Genomic DNA, 19,682 nt, shown 5'->3' with positions numbered 1-19,682 from the left:
GCACGCCCGTTGTTCTCTGATCATGTGCTCAGAAAATAAACCGTTGTTCTTCGAGTCCTGAGCGCCGTGTGCAGGTTTATTGTTTTAATTATTAAAAGTTATTATCATGGAGACGAACCTGGATCAGGGGCTGAGAGACAACGAGTCACATGGACAGAGCGGGGGGGGATCTTTGAGATAATTAAATACAATTCTCACTCTACAATTATTTATACAATTTCTACTTTATCATTTCTGCAACTAAGACTTTCTTTCTGTCATTTTAATTCTAATTAATTAGATTTAATAAATGTGAAAAGACAAAAGAAAGACCCCCCCTCACCTCTGTGTCTTCCTCAACTTTCATCTTCTCTCCTCTCATCCTTTGTTTTTTCAGGCCTCCCTCTTGCTGATGTTTTATATGATGATGCAAACATATTTAATAACATGTGATTTGTGTGTTTGTGCGACAGGAGTACAACGGAGAGAAGACTAACAATGGAATCCACTACAGGCTACAGCTCCTCTTCAGCAACGGTGAGACAACAACAGTCGCACAAAAACACTGTGACAGCTACTGACTTAAACTAACTGCTCTCACACAGATTTTATTAATTTGAATTTACTAAGGTTTAAGAATCAATGGTTCAGTCCTGAAAACGTCTTGTAGCACGACACAGGACGAGCTGGTCAGGGGTCAGGGGTCAGGGGTCAGTGGTCAGTGGTCAGGGGTCAGTTGCTGGTCAGGTTCAGTGTCTCAGATTTAATTCTTTACACTCATATATTGTTGGACCTGTGAGCCCAGTTAAATCTGACGTCCAACTCAGAATCATGGAGAATATCTTCTCACCCTCTGTGGAAAGTAAAGCATTAAAGTGACAGTCAGAGGACGTCCCTGTCTCCTCACACTCTTGTGTCCTCTCGTCTCTCGTCTCCTTCTTTCATTCTGTCTCGAGACTGAGATGCAACCAAAAGACGTCACTGAGGGAAAGATGGAGTCAGTGAAGGAAACGTTCTGCATTCAGGACTTTCCAGAAAAACCTTTGGACGACCGGCAGCGTGAAATGAAACCTAAAGTTTGGAAATGAGGTCCTGCAGGTTCAGATCTGAGATCTGCTCGACTGATCCGTGAAGCTCAGTTAACGATCGTCTCCCTCCAGTGAAAGTGTCCGAGCAGCCGGACTTTATGAAAGGTCACCTCAGTGGACTCAGTTTAACTGAACTGGTGAAGACTGTGAGGCTGGAAAAAACAATTTCATTATCAGCACACACACACACACACACACACACACACACACACACACACACACACACACACACACACACACACACATACACAGACATCTGGAATATCTGACAAGTGACCGAACCTGAACTCTGGTTTGTCCATCGGGGGAAAGTGGAGCGATCGTTGGCTGATTCTTGGGTTTGTGCTGGCTCGAGTCCAGACCTGCGGGGGGGTGGGGTGGGGGGGGGGGGGGGGGGCACCAGATAAAGTGGGACATAAAAGAGCGTTTTCTTCCAGAGGAGGATAAATCACTCTAATATGGGTCGGCGGCGTCGGATTAGCATCGTACGGAGGTAATTGACCTCATCTGCAGCCGGGACAGATAGCCGTCATTTAGCGGGCCGCCCGCTCGGCGCCCGGGGCCGCGGGGCGAGGAGTGAATCATGTCAATTAGAAACCAGAGGAAACTGCCCGAAAAACAAGAAGCAGAAAAAACATCAAACCAAACCCGCGGCATCGAACACAATCAGTGCTCCTCCGCCGCTAACAGGTGCCCCCCCCCATCTACCTCCTCACCCCATGTCGTGTTCATGACACATTTATGCTCCGATGCATAGCTAATACAAGACAAGCAGTCCTGACTGATATTTAATTTGTGGGAGAATGAAGATTCCTTGTTATCCTTGAGGAAAAGGCAGTGGGGGGGCGGCGGAGCACTCGGCAGTTAAAGGCGGCGTGGCCTATAAATAATGAACAGCTCTGGAACCGCGCTAATGTTTGTTTCTGCTGGGGGGGGGGGGGGGGGGGGACGCCGGGACGAGATGACAACAGCTACAGAAAACATAAATACACTACAGGGACATCAACAACAACACAATCACATCTTTTCTTTCTTCTTGTTTCACACGCTGAGCTCTAATTAGCATAACACGCTAATACATGTATGTAACATGTATTACATGCTCCGACTCGTTAGAAGACAGAAATACTTGTGTGTGTGTGTGTGTGTGTCTACAGCTCATTCGTGTGTGTCCCAGCTGAGTGACAGTTTGTGTGGTTCTTGTTTCTTCAGGCATCAGGACAGAACAGGATCTGTACGTTCGACTCATCGACTCCATGACCAAACAGGTGAGAACACAAAAACAACACAACCTCACAACAACCCTCGTGTTCATCTCAATCGCCCCCTGGTGGCAGCCTGCAGTGTAGGTCATAGACTCCGCCTCCTCCATGTGAGCAGATGGGACATGGACCAAAGTGGACATTAAATACATGTTGGTTACAGAGGTTTGATGATGTCATCACCACCGGTCACCTCTGGGATGTTTCTGGAGACGTGTCGTCCATCTTTGTTTTCACTGGGCGCTGAATCGTGAATCAGAGCAGAGTGCACCAGCTGACCAATCACAGCAGAGTGCACCAGCTGACCAATCAGAGCAGAGTGCACCAGCTGACCAATCAGAGCAGACTGGGCTTCATCAGGAGGGGGGTCTTAAAGAGACAGAAGCTAAATCGAGTGTTAGAGACAAAACTCATCTGTTGTAACTCCTCTTCCTCCTCCTCTTCGTCTTCTTCTTCGTCTTCCTCTTCGTCCTCCTCTTCCTCCTCCTCTTCGTCCTCCTCTTTGTCCTCCTCTTCGTCCTCCTCTTCGTCCTCCTCTTCCTCCTCCTCTTCGTCCTCCTCTTCGTCCTCCTCTTCGTCCTCCTCACTTTTCCTAAACTTGAGCAGCCCTGACTTGTTTTCCTTTCCAGCTGCGTAGCTCAGTCTTCAGCTGACTGCACCCCCCCCTGTGGGATTTGAACCTGTGAACGGTTTCCGTGCCAAAAGAAACTTCCAAATATTTCCGATTCACAGAGATCCAGGTTCTCAGTGAGTTTCTCAGGCTCTTTTATTATTTGCCTTATTTTGTATGAGAAACACTTAAATCTAGAAAATGGTCAACACCAGCAGGAGAAAATAATAATTCAAAGATTATTGAAGCTCGTGTTGTGTGAGAATAACTTTCCAGAGTTACTCTTGAATAAAACCTGGTTTTCATTGAGACGTTAAATGAATCTGAGCCGTGAGGAATAGAAACAAATAGAGTGAGAAATTCAAGGTGTTTATTCTTTATCATTATTGTTGAATTACAAATGTAAAGTGTGAATATTTGCAATGAGTCTTAAAAATGTTGTATGTTAAATGTCATACGTGAAAATATTAGACGATGAGGATGATGAAGAAACTGATTCATCTCCAACCCCCCCCCCCCCCCCGTCGGCATGTCACCGATCGATTCCCCAAGCGGCTCCTCGACACAGCGTCGGCGTGGAAACCGATCAATAGGCCCTAATGTGGCCGAGACAATGATCCTGACACCCCCCCCTCCCCCCCCCAACACACACACACCACCCAACCTTTACTCCCACTACATGACACCCCATTGGTCCACAGTCAGAGCTGACAGACAGGCCGGCTGGGGGCCTGTTAGGACCGTGGAGCGGCGCGGCGCCTGAACGGCAGACTCACGGAGGGGATCGAACACACATGAGAAACATACACTGTTATTATTTTATATACACACACTGAAAGTATCACAGCAGCACTGGGTCAAGACGTTACAGATTATAAGAAGTTATTAAACTACAGTGTCTTCATGATCCTGTGTTCTTACTGAACCTGAACACACACTGCGACAGATTCCACACACAACATGTCCACAACTTCTAAAATGTCCTTCATGTCCAACTCAAATAAAACGTTGCAGATGTTCATGAACGTTCTGTTTCCAGAGCTGAAGCTTGGATCTCAAAATCTCCAGAACTCTGTGGAGGATTAAAAAGAATCTGACTCAACATGTTAAAAACTGAAAAGCTAAAAGAGTCCATGTTTTCCAAAAAGTCACTTTTCTTCTTCTCTGCGAAACAGTTTTCAGGTTTTAGTTTTTTAAACACAACCTGGTCCTCACAAAGACGGACATAAAACACACACAGACACACACACTCGCAGTAGAATGTGGACTTTAACACACAAATAACCATGAAAGTGGACAAGCAGTCACACACACGGGATTGTTGCATCAGGAATGATGATGTATAAATATCGACCAGCAAATCTACACACAGGAGGCTGTGTGTGTGTGTGTGTGTGTGTGTGTGTGTGTGTGTGTGTGTGTGTGTGTGTGTGTGTGTGTGTGTGTGTGTGTGTGTGTGTGTGTGTGTGTGTGTGTGTGCATGTGTCTGTGATGCAATCCACATCCCTCCTGGTCAAACTGGAGCATTTTAATCCACAGGAACAGATCCAGGATCAGGATCAATAATGCAGAAGTGGTCGTTATCCTAAAAGTATTGTCCCCCAGGGGTGTGTGTGTGTGTATGTGTGTGTGTGTGTGTGTGTGTGTGTGTGTGTGTGCAGGGTGGAGGTCTGTTTTGACTATAAAGGTGGATGAGGTAGTGGTAGGTCATCGTAGGAAAAGATGGGGGAGGACACACACACACACAGACACACACACCCACACGTGCTCTTACTGGAGTTCATTTACAACCACGAGGGTATTACAACACACACACACACACACACACACACACACACACACACACACACACACACCTAGCTCCCTTCTCTCAGCGGTCATCCGTCATCCGGACGCTGACATGACAGCTCTGTGGGGGTGAGGGGGGGGGGGGTTAAGGGGGGGCTTCATCTTGGGGCGCCGCCCGCCATCTGGCAGGGAATTCTGGGAAAGCCAGAGGAGGCTGGGACCACCGGAGGGGGGTGTGGTGGTGTTCAGTGTTCTGAGCCACTTCTTAACACACTGTAAGGAAGTGGTTGGAAGCCATGTTTGATTTTTTTTTGGGGGGGGGCGACACCTGTACTCGTCAACACGTCAGCTACTAACACATCTGGTCACATGTTCATTAATCAATGGGATCTGATTAACTGGTTAACTGGTTTAATGTGCAGTCAACTGGTTTAAATCTGAAGTAAACTAGAGTAAATGAAACTGGTTTAAATTAGTAGTTAACTGGTGTAATGTGCAGTCAACTGGTTTAAATCTGAAGTAAACTAGAGTAAATAAAACTGGTTTAAATTAGTAGTTAACTGGTGTAATGTGCAGTAAACTGGTTTAAATGTGTAGTTGACTGGTTTAATGTGCAGTAAACTGGTTTAAAGTGCAGTAAACTGGTTTAAATGTGCAGTAAACTGGTTAACTGGTGTAATGTGTACTAACCCTTGAATACTGGATATTTGACAGGAGATGTGATATCATTTGTTTTCCTCTTCTTTAAAACCTATAATCCAGATCTGTGAGATCATGTTGATAATTGATTCCACTGAACAGGAAGTGAAGCTCAGTGTTTGTCTGCAGGCGATCCTCTACGAAGGGCAGGACAAGAACCCCGAGATGTGCCGCGTCCTCCTCACCCACGAGATCATGTGCAGGTAAAACAACACAAACTAAAACAACACAAACTAAAACAACACAAACTAACTTGGAGAGAAGATTTAACGGCAGCTGCTCAGAGACAATCAGCTGTGGACTCAGGGGTTCCAACATGAATCCACACACGTGTGTACTTGTACAGGTGTGTGTGTGTGTGTGTGTGAGTGAGTGAGTGTGTGTGTTTGTGTGTGTGTATACTTGTAAAGATGTTTGTGTGTGTGTGTGTGAGAGTGTGTGAGTGTACTTTTAAAGATGTCTGTGTGTAAACTGTAAAGATGTTTTATGTGTGAGTGTGTGTTTGTGTGTGTGGGTGAGTGTGTTTACTTGTAGAGATGTGTGTGTGCTTGTGTGTTTGTGTGTGTTTGTGTGTCAGAGAAAAAAGCAGCTGTTTGTCGTTCATCGCACCAATCAACACATTTGCTGGCCGGTGTGTCTCTGCTGTCGTCTGAGAGTTAATGGTTTTACTGGTTCAGACTGAGGAGTGAAGATGGAGAAGAGGAAGAGGAGGAGTGATGGGGGGGGGGGGTAAAAATAGAAACACACAAGTGAAGCCAGAGTCCCGGATCTTTGTGATATAACAAATCAAACGAGTTCACATGTTCACATGTGTAGTTTTGTTGTTCATCTCAGAGATTTAGTGGTTTCTATGTGCAGTAAACTGGTTTAACTCCAGTTTAAACTGGTTCATGTGCAAACTGGTTTCTCTCAGGATCCCCTGGGCTGACATGTAAACTGATGTCAGTGTGAATGAACTGGTATAACATGGAGTCAGACTGGTTCTTCATATGAATCAGATGTGAGTCTAGTTATTAAGATTAAAGTGAAACCAGTTTGATCAGTGGTTCTGGATGTGTTCTTCAGTTGTGTGACCTCTGCTCTGTGGTGTGTGTCCTCACCTCCTCACACAACTTCAGTTACCCCCCCCCCCCCCCCCCCCCATGAGATTCCGTGGATTCGGGCTTCATTTCCATGAAGGCGTCTCTCAGCCTCAGTCATCATGTGATTGAGTGTGGTTATTAACCAGCCTTCCCCTGATGGATGCTGTGTTTCCATTCGCTAATGAGTGAGGATCACAGAGCGTCTCCATCTTCTCTCCCGGCTCACGTCTTCCTTATGGGCGTCCCTGTTGGTTAGTGTCCCTGGGGACACTCAGCAGGGACACCTCAGGGTGGTGGGACACCAGGCTGTTAACCGTCAGTCACTGGTTCCAGTTCAGATCAGAAGTCGTAGTGAAAACAGTGATCAATTCAAATAATTCCATTAGTCTGATCAACGTGTGTGTGTGTGTGTGTGTGTGTGTGTGTGTGTGTGTGTGTGTGTGTGTGTGTGTGTGTGTGTGTGTGACCTCTACATCGTATCATTGCGGCACATTAACCGTTCTTAAACGGGACTCAGTTGTTTTCCAAAAACGACCAATCACAAACCAGCGTTCAGGCGCCAGCGGCCAGGTGCCCCCCCCGGCTCCCGGCGAGGCTGAGGAGAGGAAGCTGCCTCGCCTGCCGAGAGGAAGCTGCTTCCCGGGCAGGCGGCGCTGCCTGGCAGCCGGGGGGGCTGCAGCATCAGGCCCGGCTGCTGCCGGCGAGGCGTTCAGGGCCTTCGGGTAATTACAACACTTGCCCTTTGAAAGCGAGCCCTGTGCTGCCGGCCCTTCCTGATCGGTGTTATCTGGACGCTGTGATCCGAGCGCCGGCCTCTGACGTCGTGCTGCATCGTCCTCAGGGAGCCTTTGAAGGGCTCTCTCCGTGTGTGTGTGTGTGTGTGTGTGTGTGTGTGGATGTGTGTGTGTGATAACGCCAACATGCCCAGACAACCCTCTCTTTGTGCTTAAAGTAGATTCCACTTGTCGCGGCGTCTGAAGTGGCCTCTGAGCGGCGAGGAGGTGTGGCCAGCAGTAATGATGCTTGTGTGGCCTGGTCGAGGCTCGGAGGCCAAACTGGCTCCTGTGGCTGAATTATTTTTGGGGCCTGTGTGTGTGTTAGTCTGTGTGTGTCTGTGTGTGTGTGTCTGTGTGTGTGTGTCTGTGCACAGCGACCTGAGGAGTCTGTGCAGCAGCGATGAGGGACGAAGGCTCTCTGCCAAAATGACTGACAGCAGCAACTACACACACTGTTTGTTTGCGTTTGCCACTTTTGAGCCATGCGCACACACACACACCACACACACACACACACACACACACACACACACACTCACTCACTCACGACTTCACGCTCCAGGTCTGTGTGTGTTGTTCTCTCAGTCATTAGCCGGCCGTGGTGTTAGCCTGTGTGCGGCCCGGGGGGAAACGTCATTAAGGCGATATTGTGGACGCTCAGCCAAGGTTTGTTTTCGTCTTTGGAAAGGGGCCCCGGGTCCCTGGAGGGGCCCCGGCAGTGCTCCTGGGGTCCAGTTTGTTTATAACACTTCTTTGGCAGTTTGGAGGAGGTTGTCACCACAGCAGCACCAGTGGGTTTCCAATGCTAATTGGTCTCCTGGAACTTTCACTAATGGTTCCAAGTAGCTGGGGGAATAAATTATTGTGGCGCATTCTGTGGCAACAGTCACACAGACACACACAGACACACACAGAGACACACACAGAGACTGGGAGACAGTGGGACACAGACACAGCGCTTAGTTATGATTTTTCTGTACTTACAGATCAAACCGGGTGATAAATGATTCATAACGTGTCTCATTTGGCATTCGCAGCCTCGATTGGATGCTTGTTTGTCAAATGGCAATTTGATTCAGGACAGCATGGGGGGGATGCAGGAGTGTAATTGGACGTCACGGGTCATGTGCAGTATGATCCATTTTAAGAATTAACGCAAGAAATGTTGATAACCCAAAAAGAAAGAAAGAAAGAGGAGGACATGAGTTCATCTTGTTAGAAGATACAGAAACAAGACATGATGTCAGGAGCCTTGTTGTTGTCATCAGTGACATCACTTCAGATTCTCACACACACAGACACACACACACAGACACACACATTCTGATGTTCACTGTTAGAACTCACCCGTTTCCCACCAGAGCAGAAAACTGAGCTGAGGTTTTACTCTAGCTCACTGTTCACTTCTGGATTATTTATTTATGCTGAAATTCATCAACATCTGTTTAAAACAACAAACAAACTGTTTGTTAAATTGTCACGTCGAAATATAAAAAAAAATGAAGCTTTAAAATGAATTATTATTTCATGTATAGTTTGACTCATAAATAAAACAATTTCTGCTCATTTAGAGGAAGTACTTTTATTATTATTATTATTATTATTATTATTATTTCACTCCACTGTCACTGTCTATAAAAGAATCTTGTTAAATGATTTTACCATTTACAAATGTTCGAAGGTTCAGTGAAACGAGATGAAACCAAGAGGTTTTTGATTTATTTCAAGGATCTAAACTAAAAGAAAAAGTGATAAATGAAAGTTGATATTCAGACGAGTGGTCACAGTGATATTAATGTGTTGCACTCGATCTGCTGCTGTTTAAACACCGGCCTGACCCCCCCCCCCCGGACGGCTGCTTGGTGAGCAGGTGCCCGGTTGGCTGGCTGGCGGGGGGGTGTTCCGCCATCGCTGGGTGTCGGCCAACTTTTAGTGACCTTGGTTTGGACCAGACCCAGCTGGACACTGTGTGTGAGTGTGTGCGTCCATGTGTGTGCGTCTGTGTGTGCGTGTGTGTCTTTCAAAATAAAAGTTGTCATCATGGAGATACTGAGTGCCTAAACACTTTATTTTGAAGCTCTGTCACCTCCTTTGAAACAATTTTTTTAGGAGACAAAGTTTCAAGTTTTGATTTGAACATTTGCGAACTTTAAATTTAATTTATTTGAAATATTCATTTAATAGAAACGTTATTATGCTTCTTTGGCTGAAGAGTCTATTTTGATCTTTAAGTGTTGAACTCTGTCTCACTCAGTCAGACACTCAGATGAACACATGAAGTCGGACTTTGACCTGAACCCTGTTGTCGTCTTTTTCTCTTTCAGTCGCTGTTGTGACAAGAAAAGCTGCGGAAACCGCAACGAGACGCCGTCTGACCCGGTCATCATCGACAGGTAGGAGCTGGTGTCTGTCCTCTTCCTCCTCTTCCTCCTCTTCCTCCTCTTCCTCCTCTCTACACAAACTCACTGCCTCTCTGTCAGTTCACTGACTCTCATTTTGCATCAGGTGGTTGTTTTTCAGATTTTGCTGCAGTTTTGTTTCTTTCTCTTCTCGTCTTGAATCAAATCTCAGTTTTCTTTGCGTTGAGCTGAATCTTGTTTTCGAACGTTCGCTGGTTGCAGTCAGTGAACAGATCCCAGATCAGCGTCTCTGGGCTTTTGGCTCTGGAGCTTTTTGTCTGATGATGTTTCCATTTCATCTCTGAAAGTCCCACTTTAAAGCACTTACTACATGTTCTCATCAACCTCTAGAAAAGGACCTGGTTTGTTTAGTTCAGAAATCTGTGATAGAAGATTCTGGAAAATGTCCATGAAGAACTTTATTCACTGCATCAACTTGTCATCAGTGGAAATTCAGCTTAAAACTATTGGAATATAATGAATGATAATAATAATATTATGTTATTTGTATATTCAAAGTGCAGCAGCTTCATCCAGGCGTCGTCTGGTGTCTTTGTTTCCTCGTCTGTTTTCTCACGTCTCACTTCCGACACGAGGCTCGACTGTGTGAACTGTAATCAACACCACACGGAATCGAACGTGAACAGACACGACTCAGATCCCACGACTTCCCTCAGCTTCACAGACTGGATGAACTGGGACACAGATGTCCCTCCTGTCAGGACGCTGTCTCCAGACTTTAGAGATTCCCTGTCCCTGGTTCTCCTCCGACACTCGTTCATCCGGGTCATTGAAAGACTTACGAGCACAAATCAGTACGAAGTTTTCCAAAACCATTGTGTTCCCCCACAGGAACACAATGGTCAATAAATGTAAATGTTTTTTTTTATAAATTCTGGATTTGGGCCACAAAGTCTTTCAAAATAAAAGCAGCTGAACTGGCTGTGGTGAGTTCCTGTTTGAACTCAGTGATGAACAGACACTGAAGGAAACTTTAAACGTCAGATATCAACTTGAAGCTCTGCAGCCTGGGATGTCTCTGCTCTCGTCCCTCAGCGGGAGCGTGAACCCGACAGCCAATCAGAAACATCAGCAGCACAATCCCTTATTAGTGTTTGTCCTCGCCGTCTAATCCCTCCGTCCTCCACGTCCTTGGAGTCGGCGGCTGTCCATCACAACCCGCAACTGCGATTGGTCGGGTGGCAGTGTTGGGAGCCGATGACCTCAGCGGAGGTCAGAGGGGAGGACGTGTGTGCCTGGGGGGGGTGATACTGAGTCCATGTTGGCTCATTAGAGAGGCCTTGGACTGCGGCCAGGACACACGCACACGGAAGACAACATGCATACACTACACACATGTTCATACATGTCAGAATGGGAACTCATCCGTGTGTCCGTACACATATGGTGTGTGTGTGTGTGTGTTTGTGTGTTTGATGGGTGTGTGTGTGTGTGTTTGTGTGTTTGATGGGTGTTTGTAGAGGTGTTGTCACTCTCTGTGTTCGGTCACACATGAGATGGACTCAATACACCCCCCCAACAGAATATAAGTCTATATATAGACATTTATAGACTTATAGAGATGTAAGTCCTTTCCAGGTTCCACCCTCCTCTTGATCATTACACGTAGATAATCACTCATGAAGACTTGTGTTGTGACCTTAGTCTCACGCCGGAGCGTCATCATCTTCACGTATTAATGGCGTTAGAACGTCCTGTTGGAGTTTCACCGCACTGTACAACATGGACATACAACAGTTGATGACATCACAGGACCTGGATCACAGCGTCTTCATGAAGAACCAGAACGAGGAGCGAGCTTTATGGAACTATTCCAGGTTCTGGTGTAAAATGTGGTGCGAGTTATAAATCAGACTCGTGAAAACATCATAATCAGACTCATTTTTCTGATTCAGATTATTGTTGTTCATGTAACGTGATCACTGTGTGTGTGTGTCTGTGGGGACCAGTGCGTCCTGTGTGTATTCGGGCTTGTTGTCTTGGGACTGACGATGGATCAGCTTGTTCACAATGATGTCTACTGGTTCTACTTTCTGGTCCTTGTTGTTTTTCTACAATTAGGACACTTGAACATATACTAGACCACACACACACACACACACAAACAAACACACATACACACAAACAAACACACATACACACACCCATACACACACACACCTGCTGCTGATTTACTGCCGCTCTGGTTGTTTCTCTGCATTTAGCGGCAGTTTAGAAATGCAGGATTTATGACTGTGACCCCCCCACACACACAGAGGGGGGGGGGGGGGGGTGTTGTGTGGTTAGTGACCCGTCATGTAAATGATGTGGTTCAGTAGCAACAGTGAAGCAGTTTCATTGAGCAGATTCACGTCTCCCTGAGATAAATCACACACACACTCGTCCTTCACCTCCATCGTCTCTGAGGACGTTTTCTCCTTCTGTCGTCTTCTGACCTTTGACCTTTAACAGTCATCGGGTACAACACTAGGTGGTTTTCACCGTCGTACAGTTTTGTGTCAGGTGATTTTGAAGGGCCCTCTTCTCCTGCGTGGGGATCGGATCCCAGCTCCTGCTCTGTGGAGCTGTCTCGTCTGTCGGATGTGAGCTTTGTTTCCTCGCTTGCTGCTTAATGGCTGAAATCCTGCCGAGGCAGCAGAACGCAGCTGCTGACGGATCGCCGTAACACCGGCTTTATTACACGCTAATATTGCAATTAGCTGGTCGGCCAAGTCGCCCGAGCTGGGGCAGTAAATCGCTAGAGTGTCAGAGTGTACGAGGAGGCCGAGCTCTAATTACCCAGAACACACCTCTTCACCGCAGCCTCCCTCCTCCTCCTCCTCTGTCTGACCAACACCCTCCTTCTTTAATGGTCAGGCCTAACATGGAGGTCACGACCCCTACCAGACACCCACCCACACACACACACACACACTCAGATCACCACTTATTCTTCTTATACCATTTGCAGCTTTGATGTAATCTGTAGATCGCTGAGGTCAGAGTGATGGAGTGTGACCTTTGACCCCCAGTCACCCCCCAGCCCCTTTCCTCCAGCTGAAGAAGATGTTTTTTTCTGACTGGCGATTATCTTTATTTATTTGGTTTCATGTAACATCAGGTTAAAATCATTGAAAGTGAAGTGAAGGTGAACTTTAGTGAACCTGATTGTTTCTGTTGTGAATCAGTTCACGTCATGTGTCTGTTTTTAAATCATGTGAAACCAGTGAAATGACTTCATGTCCCGTGGTCCTGGTTGAAGAGACGATGAACCAGAGGAAGTGATCTGTGGAGGGAACTGGAAGGTTTGAGAAGAAGCTGTGAACCTGTTTGAAAGAGCTGCTCTGAGGATGAGTCCTGGTTTTCTCCTGTGCAGCTCGTCTCACTGTTAAGATGCTTTATGGTCTCGTGGGAGCTGGCACGCTGGCGAGGGAAGGTGTGATTTAAAACACGGGACTCAAATGAGAGGCTTTAATTCACTTTTATTAGTTTGTTCTCCTTCACATCAAAGCTTCAGTCCTTTGTTCCTGTCTGACGCTGTTCTTTAGTTCAAGGTTTTTAACTGAAGTTAAAACGATCAGTTAGAACTGAACTGAAAAAAGACAAAACTACTGATAATAGAGAACACTGACCCACTGAGGCTCCACCCACACTGACCCACTGAGGCTCCACCCACACTGGCCCACTGAGGCTCCACCCACACTGACCCACTGAGGCTCCACCCACACTGACCAACTGAGGCTCCACCCACACTGACCCACTGAGGCTCCACCCACACTGGCCCACTGAGGCTCCACCCACACTGGCCAACTGAGGCTCCACCCACACTGACCCACTGAGGCTCCACCCACACTGACCCACTGAGGCTCCACCCACACTGACCCACTGAGGCTCCACCCACACTGGCCCACTGAGGCTCCACCCACACTGGCCCTCTGAGGCTCCACCCACACTTATCAACTGAGGCTCCACCCACACTGACCAACTGAGGCTCCACCCACACTGACCCTCTGAGGCTCCGCCCACACTTACCAACTGAGGCTCCACCCACACTGGCCCACTGAGGCTCCACCCACACTGACCCACTGAGGCTCCAACCACACTGACCCTCTGAGGCTCCACCCACACTTACCAACTGAGGCTCCACCCACACTGACCCACTTAGGCTCCACCCAGACCGAGGCTCCACCCTCAGGAACTGACAGGAAGTGTTACTGACAAGAAGTGTTAGCAACGCTTTGTGTTCACTGCTTGTAGTCGAGTCATGTGACTGATGATAACCAATCAGGAAGAGAAGGTCTGCCTTACTAACGTCTCAGTTTCGGTGTGTGTGTGTGTGTGTGTGTGTGTGTGTGTGTGTGTGTGTGTGTTGGACCCTATGGAGGGTTAACTCCACCGGGTGGGTTTGTGCTGGTGGTGGTGAGGGGGGGTTATCTGCCCCCACGGACCCTTCCCAGCAATCGTGGCGTATTGATCCGGCGAGCGAGGCCCATCGGAGCCGGCCAGATTAAGAGTATAGATTTACAATAAAAGCAGGACGTTACTGGGCAGGCGAGGCTAAAATTGAAAGCAGGGAGAGAGATGGAGGTGGGGGGGTGTTTGCTGGAGTTTACTGCAGGGGTTTCTGGGTAATTTGACTTGAGGTTCAGGGTGATGGTGCAGACATGCAGGTCAACTGCTGCGATGTGATTTCAGCTTTATGGCGGTGATTTAAAGATCTTGATGGAGCAACGACGTGTTAATGGGTCTCTGTAGCACGGACACAAGGAGAAGACCTGAAGGGGCAATGCATCATGGGTAAGCATGTCGGACTAATGGCTCTTTTGTTTTGAAGGCTGATTCTGACAGAGCTGCTAATTGGTCAGATTTTGTGTCAGCAGCCAAGATGTCCAATCACCGATGACCATGTTCAGGCAGAAACCAGAGGTTGACGGGTTGAAACCACGGACCATGTGATCACATGATCCATGTTCCTGGACGCCACGATTCTCAACGTCCTCTTACTCCTTTCACCTGGTGCCCCCGCGGACTGGAGCCTCTGATTACAGACTCTATCCAGGTGCATTCTGGGAGATGTCAGCTCCATTTGATGATGGCGAATCTAAAAGTTATCTATAAGGGGCCTTGCCCAAAGGCACTTCGGCGTGCAGGTGGGGAAGACTGAGGATCGAGCGGCTGACCGCCTGGTTGGGGGGGCGACCACATTGGCCCTCAGCCAGGTGTCAACACACTTTCCTGTCACGGTGAAACCTCCGGTAACCTTCACCGACAACTCACAGCTTCTGTTCAGGCAAATCCTTTAAAACCATGAATGAGTTTGGAACCTGATAACGTTTCTGAGCTGGAACCAAACACCAGCAGGTTTTCAGGTGGAGAAGACTGTGGGTGTGTCACATTCTATCAGGAAGACACGTGAAGCGGCTCTTTAAAACCTGAGTAGAGCCCAAGTTCCCCATCCTGCTGCTGACAGCATGGGGGCGCTGTGACTGAGGTCACCAGCAAATGAACAGATGCTTCAGTCAGTGACGCGTGAACCAGGTTTGTGGCCAAGTGTAAAATATAGATGTTGGTCAGACGCCGCTGGTCTGAGGTTCAAACTGAATCATTAACACACACACACACACATATACACACACACACACACTGTTGTCATTGTAAACAGCTGATGAGTTTCTCATCTATTCTCTCTTTAGAACATCACTTCCTGTTGGAATTTAATAGTTTACATTTAAACAGAAACAAAAGAAGAGTAACAAGAATATCCCAGAGGGGGGTGTGTGTGTGTGTGTGTGTGTGTGTGTGGGTGTGTGGACCAGGAAGTATTGGGGTGATGGGGGTTAAACTTTCTAAATACATATTTGTATTAAATATTAAGAATACACTTATAAGTAAATATATATATATATACTGTACATACATGAAGTGTGAACTGGCCTCGAGCTTCCTGTTGACTCTTAATTGGTTTGAGGACTTAAGGCCAAATGTGATTACATCACCACCTGCAGGTTCATTAGTCACCTCGGTGGCAACATCCAGTGGAGCTCAGCTGGAAACACCCCCCACCACCCCCCACACCCCCCACCGGTCCACACACCGGCACCAGGGGATCATGGGAACTTTGAGAGTCCCCCCCCTCCCTCCCCCCCTCTTCTCTCAGCACTTCCCTCTGCCAAATCCCCCTCCCAGCATGCACCTCACCCCCTCAAGGCAAATCACCTTGTTAATTTCACCACACACACACACACACACACGCACACACACACACACACACACACACACACACACACACACACACACACACACACACGCACACACGTTTTGGTGTGAGAGAGAAGTTATCGATCTCTGTTCACTGATCCTCTTGTTGACGTCCAACATCAGCACCAACTGCTTTCACAGAAGGGGGGGGTAGTAAACTGCCAATGCACACACAGACACACACACACACACTTCTGTCGTTGTGTAGCAGATGCACTAAGGCACAGTTCACACTGAGCCTGTCTCCAGCAGCAGAGAACGCAGGCAGTAGATCTTTGACACTTGACCCAGCTGCAGGAACTTTTGATTTTAAAAGGTCAAAACTTCTGAGGGGTCAAAGTTCACCTGTTTCTGAGCGACCTGTAAAGATGGAAACAGACGAGTCCACGATGTCTCGACAGGCGCCTTCACACGGCGCCCTCCTGACGACTGACCACAAGCAGATCGGTGCTGCTCCTGACCAATCAGGGATCCTCTGAGCAGACCCTGGTTCCCTGAAACGAACCTGAGTTTGTTTTTCACTCTGATTTCACTTCCTGTTAAAAACTGTCTTTAGCTTCTTTACACTGAAAATACAGTAGGAGGCCCCGCAAGGCCCCGGGGCCCCGTGCTGGGTGACTCAGGCCCTGGCAGCATACTGAACCTCCCTCGCCCTCGCCTATTGTTAATCACCCAAGTGTTTTCCCAATTAAGAATTCACTGATAACCTTCCATCAAACACACACACATACACACCCACACGCCACACACACACACACAGCAGTGGTTTAATCAGGAATATGAGTGTGGAGTGGCTAATTAAGGACGACCATCACTGAGCTCCTGCCTCACCACCAGATGTGGGGGAGGGGAGCGTGTGTGTGTGTGTGTGTGTGTGTGTGTGTGTGTGTGTGTGTGTGTGTGTGTGTGTGTGTGTGTGTGTGTGTGTGTGTGTGTGCAGACATTTCTGCTGGTTCTGTGCGTTTTTATATCCGTGTGTTTCTAGTATTTTTCAGTTTCCTGTATTTTCTTCCTCTGATAAACGACAGGTTAAAGACGAGCAGCTCAGATCTGAGTGAGGTTTGTGCTTCAAGCAGCTGGTGGATCCTCCTGCTGCTGCAGTTATTACATATTACATTACATGTTATTATCACTTCTCTATTATCTTAAAGCGTAAAGACAAAGAGAAGCATCGTGCAGACACATGTCAGTACTTTATTTTATTGAACACACTCTCAGCTCAGGTCCAGGTTCTGGAGGATTTCTACTGAAAGCTTCATTCAAAATTCACCAAACATCAAGAGAATCATACAGAAATCTTTCAGAAGACATTTACTGGTTTCTCTGGTGAATCTGAGGCCAATGCAGGAAGTTGCCTCCCCCGCTGACTGCGATAAGCTGACACAGCTGTCAATCAATCAGACATGCCGCCGGAAAACAAGTTTCAGCGACATCATCAAACACAAGAAAGTTAAATCAGCTGCTGAGAAAATATTTGTATCTAAATTGAGACTTTTGAATCAAGTTCCTCACGATGATCCACGAAACACAGGATTGAATCCAGTGGAGATTTAGACGTGAAGACTGGTTCCTGCTCGTTGAACAGATGTGATGTGAACAAAACTAGACAACAACTGGTAACATGCAAATGAATGAAGTTTGTTTCACTTCAAGTTTACAAAGTTGGTAACACATCAGCTTTTGTCACTGTCCTTTATGTTGGCATGGTCGGTGAGTTACACATCCACTAGAGGGCAGCGTGGACTGGAGACTCTGAGGTTGTAATAACGTTCTTCTGAAGGAAGGTCTTCTGTGTGGTCGGTAAGAACATCTGGATGAGGAACTCTTCGTCATTTCTCTCTTGTCCTGAAGTTCTTCCACTTGAACTAGTGGCAACACTGCCCCCCATGATTTCTAGTGGTACTGCTCCATTCCGTCAGTTTCGTGTGAATGCGTCATCTTCAGAAAGCTACACAAGTGAAGAGAACGACACAATCCTGCGTCTCTTCCAGTCCAAGTATGTAACGTTGAGTATAAATGAGCTTTGATGAATCTTCACGTCACGAACAAACGTCTTCTGACAGCGTGAGTGGAAGATCAGCGTCCTCGTAACACGTGTCTTCATGTCCGACGCAGCGTGGACGCCGTCGTAGGGACAGGAAGGAAGTGGGAGGATGATGCTGCTCCTGTGTTCATCAATAATCATTGATTATTATTTCTATATATATATGTGACTCATTTATTACACTGAAAATAATAATAATATTTTCAGTGGCGGCTCTATACTGTGTGTGTGTGTGTGTGTGTGTGTGTGTGTGTCTGTGTGTGCGTGTGTGTGTGTGTGTGTGTGTGTGTGTGTGTTTGTGTTTGTGAAATGTGAAATGTGAGGCGGGCAGGTCCAGGCAGGAAGACAGAGAGGGAGAAGACGTGTGAGGAAGGGGGGAGGTGTAGATGGACAAGTGAGGAGGTAGAACGGAGAAGGAGGGGTGAGAATGAGACAGTTTGGGGGGGGCAGAGGGAGGAGAGGAGGCAGATTAAGAGGGTATTGATTTCTATATAAAGATGGAGGGATGTGATATGGGGGGGTTGTAAGGGTGGAGGTGGCTGGGGAGGGGAGACGGTGGTTTGGGTTACGTAATGACCACAACATTGTCTCTCTCTCTCTTGTCCCTCTCTCTGTCCCTCTCTCTCTGTCTCTCTCTCTCTTTCTCTGTGTCCCTCTCTCTCTCTCTCTCTCTCTCTGTCTCTGTCTCTCTCTCTCTCTCTCTCTCTGTCTCTCTCTCTCTCTGTCTCTCTCTCTCTCTCTCTCTCTCTGTCTCTCTCTCTCTCTCTCTCTGTGTCCCTCTCTCTCTCTCTCTCTCTCTCTCTGTCTCTGTCTCTCTCTCTCTCTCTCTCTCTCTCTCTCTCTGTCTCTCTCTCTCTCTCTCTCTCTCGTGTGTGTGTGTGAACTTAGGGGAAGGAGGCGGCCTCGTCCATATTTGTTTGAAGATCATGAAACTACACAAAACAATTCAGGATAGAAACACACAAACTGTAAAAGTGTCAGACGTCAGCAAGTTTCCTAACACGAGCATCGAACGTGCGGGATGAAGCCGGCGTCCACGCAACCGACTCCGTGTGACCAATCGTACGGACGAGGAGTCATCGCTTTAACTGAAGCAGGAAGTAAACATTATAGAGAAGAAACAACAAACAAACAACAGCCTGGCATTGAAGATTAGTATTACTTCTGTTATGATGTGTACATAAGTGAGAAAACTCCACTTTACACACAGGTACGGACACACACACACACACACACACACACACACACAGACACACTTTTTTCTGCTCTACAAAATGTAGCCAAACAAGCAGCTTCACGTTTTTTTCTGTGAAAGCGTGAAAACAATCGAGCAGCTGAGCATAGCTGCATCCTGCTGCTACACACACACACACACACACACACACACACACACACACACACACACACACACACACACACACTGCAGCTCACTCACCCACAACACAAATCAATACCAATTTATAATTCAGGATTGCTGGAGTTTGGGTTTTAGGGCAGCCTGGCTTCCAGCCTTCATAAATATTACAGTGTTATTGACTTGATCTCAATGAATTGGAGATTTTCTTCTTCTGTTTTTTTTCCCGTTGCAGCCCCCCCACCCTGCTCGCCCCCAGCAGCCCCCCCCCCCACACACACACACCTCCCTCCTTTTGGCTGATTCTGAGCAATAAAGTCTTCTTTATTCATTCTCTTTGAGT

At 47.3% G+C, this 19,682-nt stretch overlaps 1 protein-coding gene across 1 annotated transcript in view; it reads left to right on the top strand.

Moving 5' to 3' along the window:
• The window catches only part of LOC133958602 (transcription factor COE3), an 84,356-nt gene that overhangs the window by 13,902 nt on the left and 50,772 nt on the right, over nt 1–19,682 (top strand). Inside the window, exons 3-6 of the mRNA XM_062393496.1 lie at nt 453–516; nt 2,280–2,335; nt 5,556–5,629; nt 9,609–9,677. Of these exons, the coding sequence (XP_062249480.1) occupies nt 453–516; nt 2,280–2,335; nt 5,556–5,629; nt 9,609–9,677 (263 nt within the window). The remainder of the gene's footprint in view (nt 1–452; nt 517–2,279; nt 2,336–5,555; nt 5,630–9,608; nt 9,678–19,682) is intronic.

The sequence above is a fragment of the Platichthys flesus genome, chromosome 8, assembly GCF_949316205.1.
Source record: "Platichthys flesus chromosome 8, fPlaFle2.1, whole genome shotgun sequence".
In the NCBI taxonomy this organism is placed as follows: domain Eukaryota; kingdom Metazoa; phylum Chordata; class Actinopteri; order Pleuronectiformes; family Pleuronectidae; genus Platichthys; species Platichthys flesus.
This window is presented reverse-complemented; position numbering and strand designations above follow the sequence as displayed.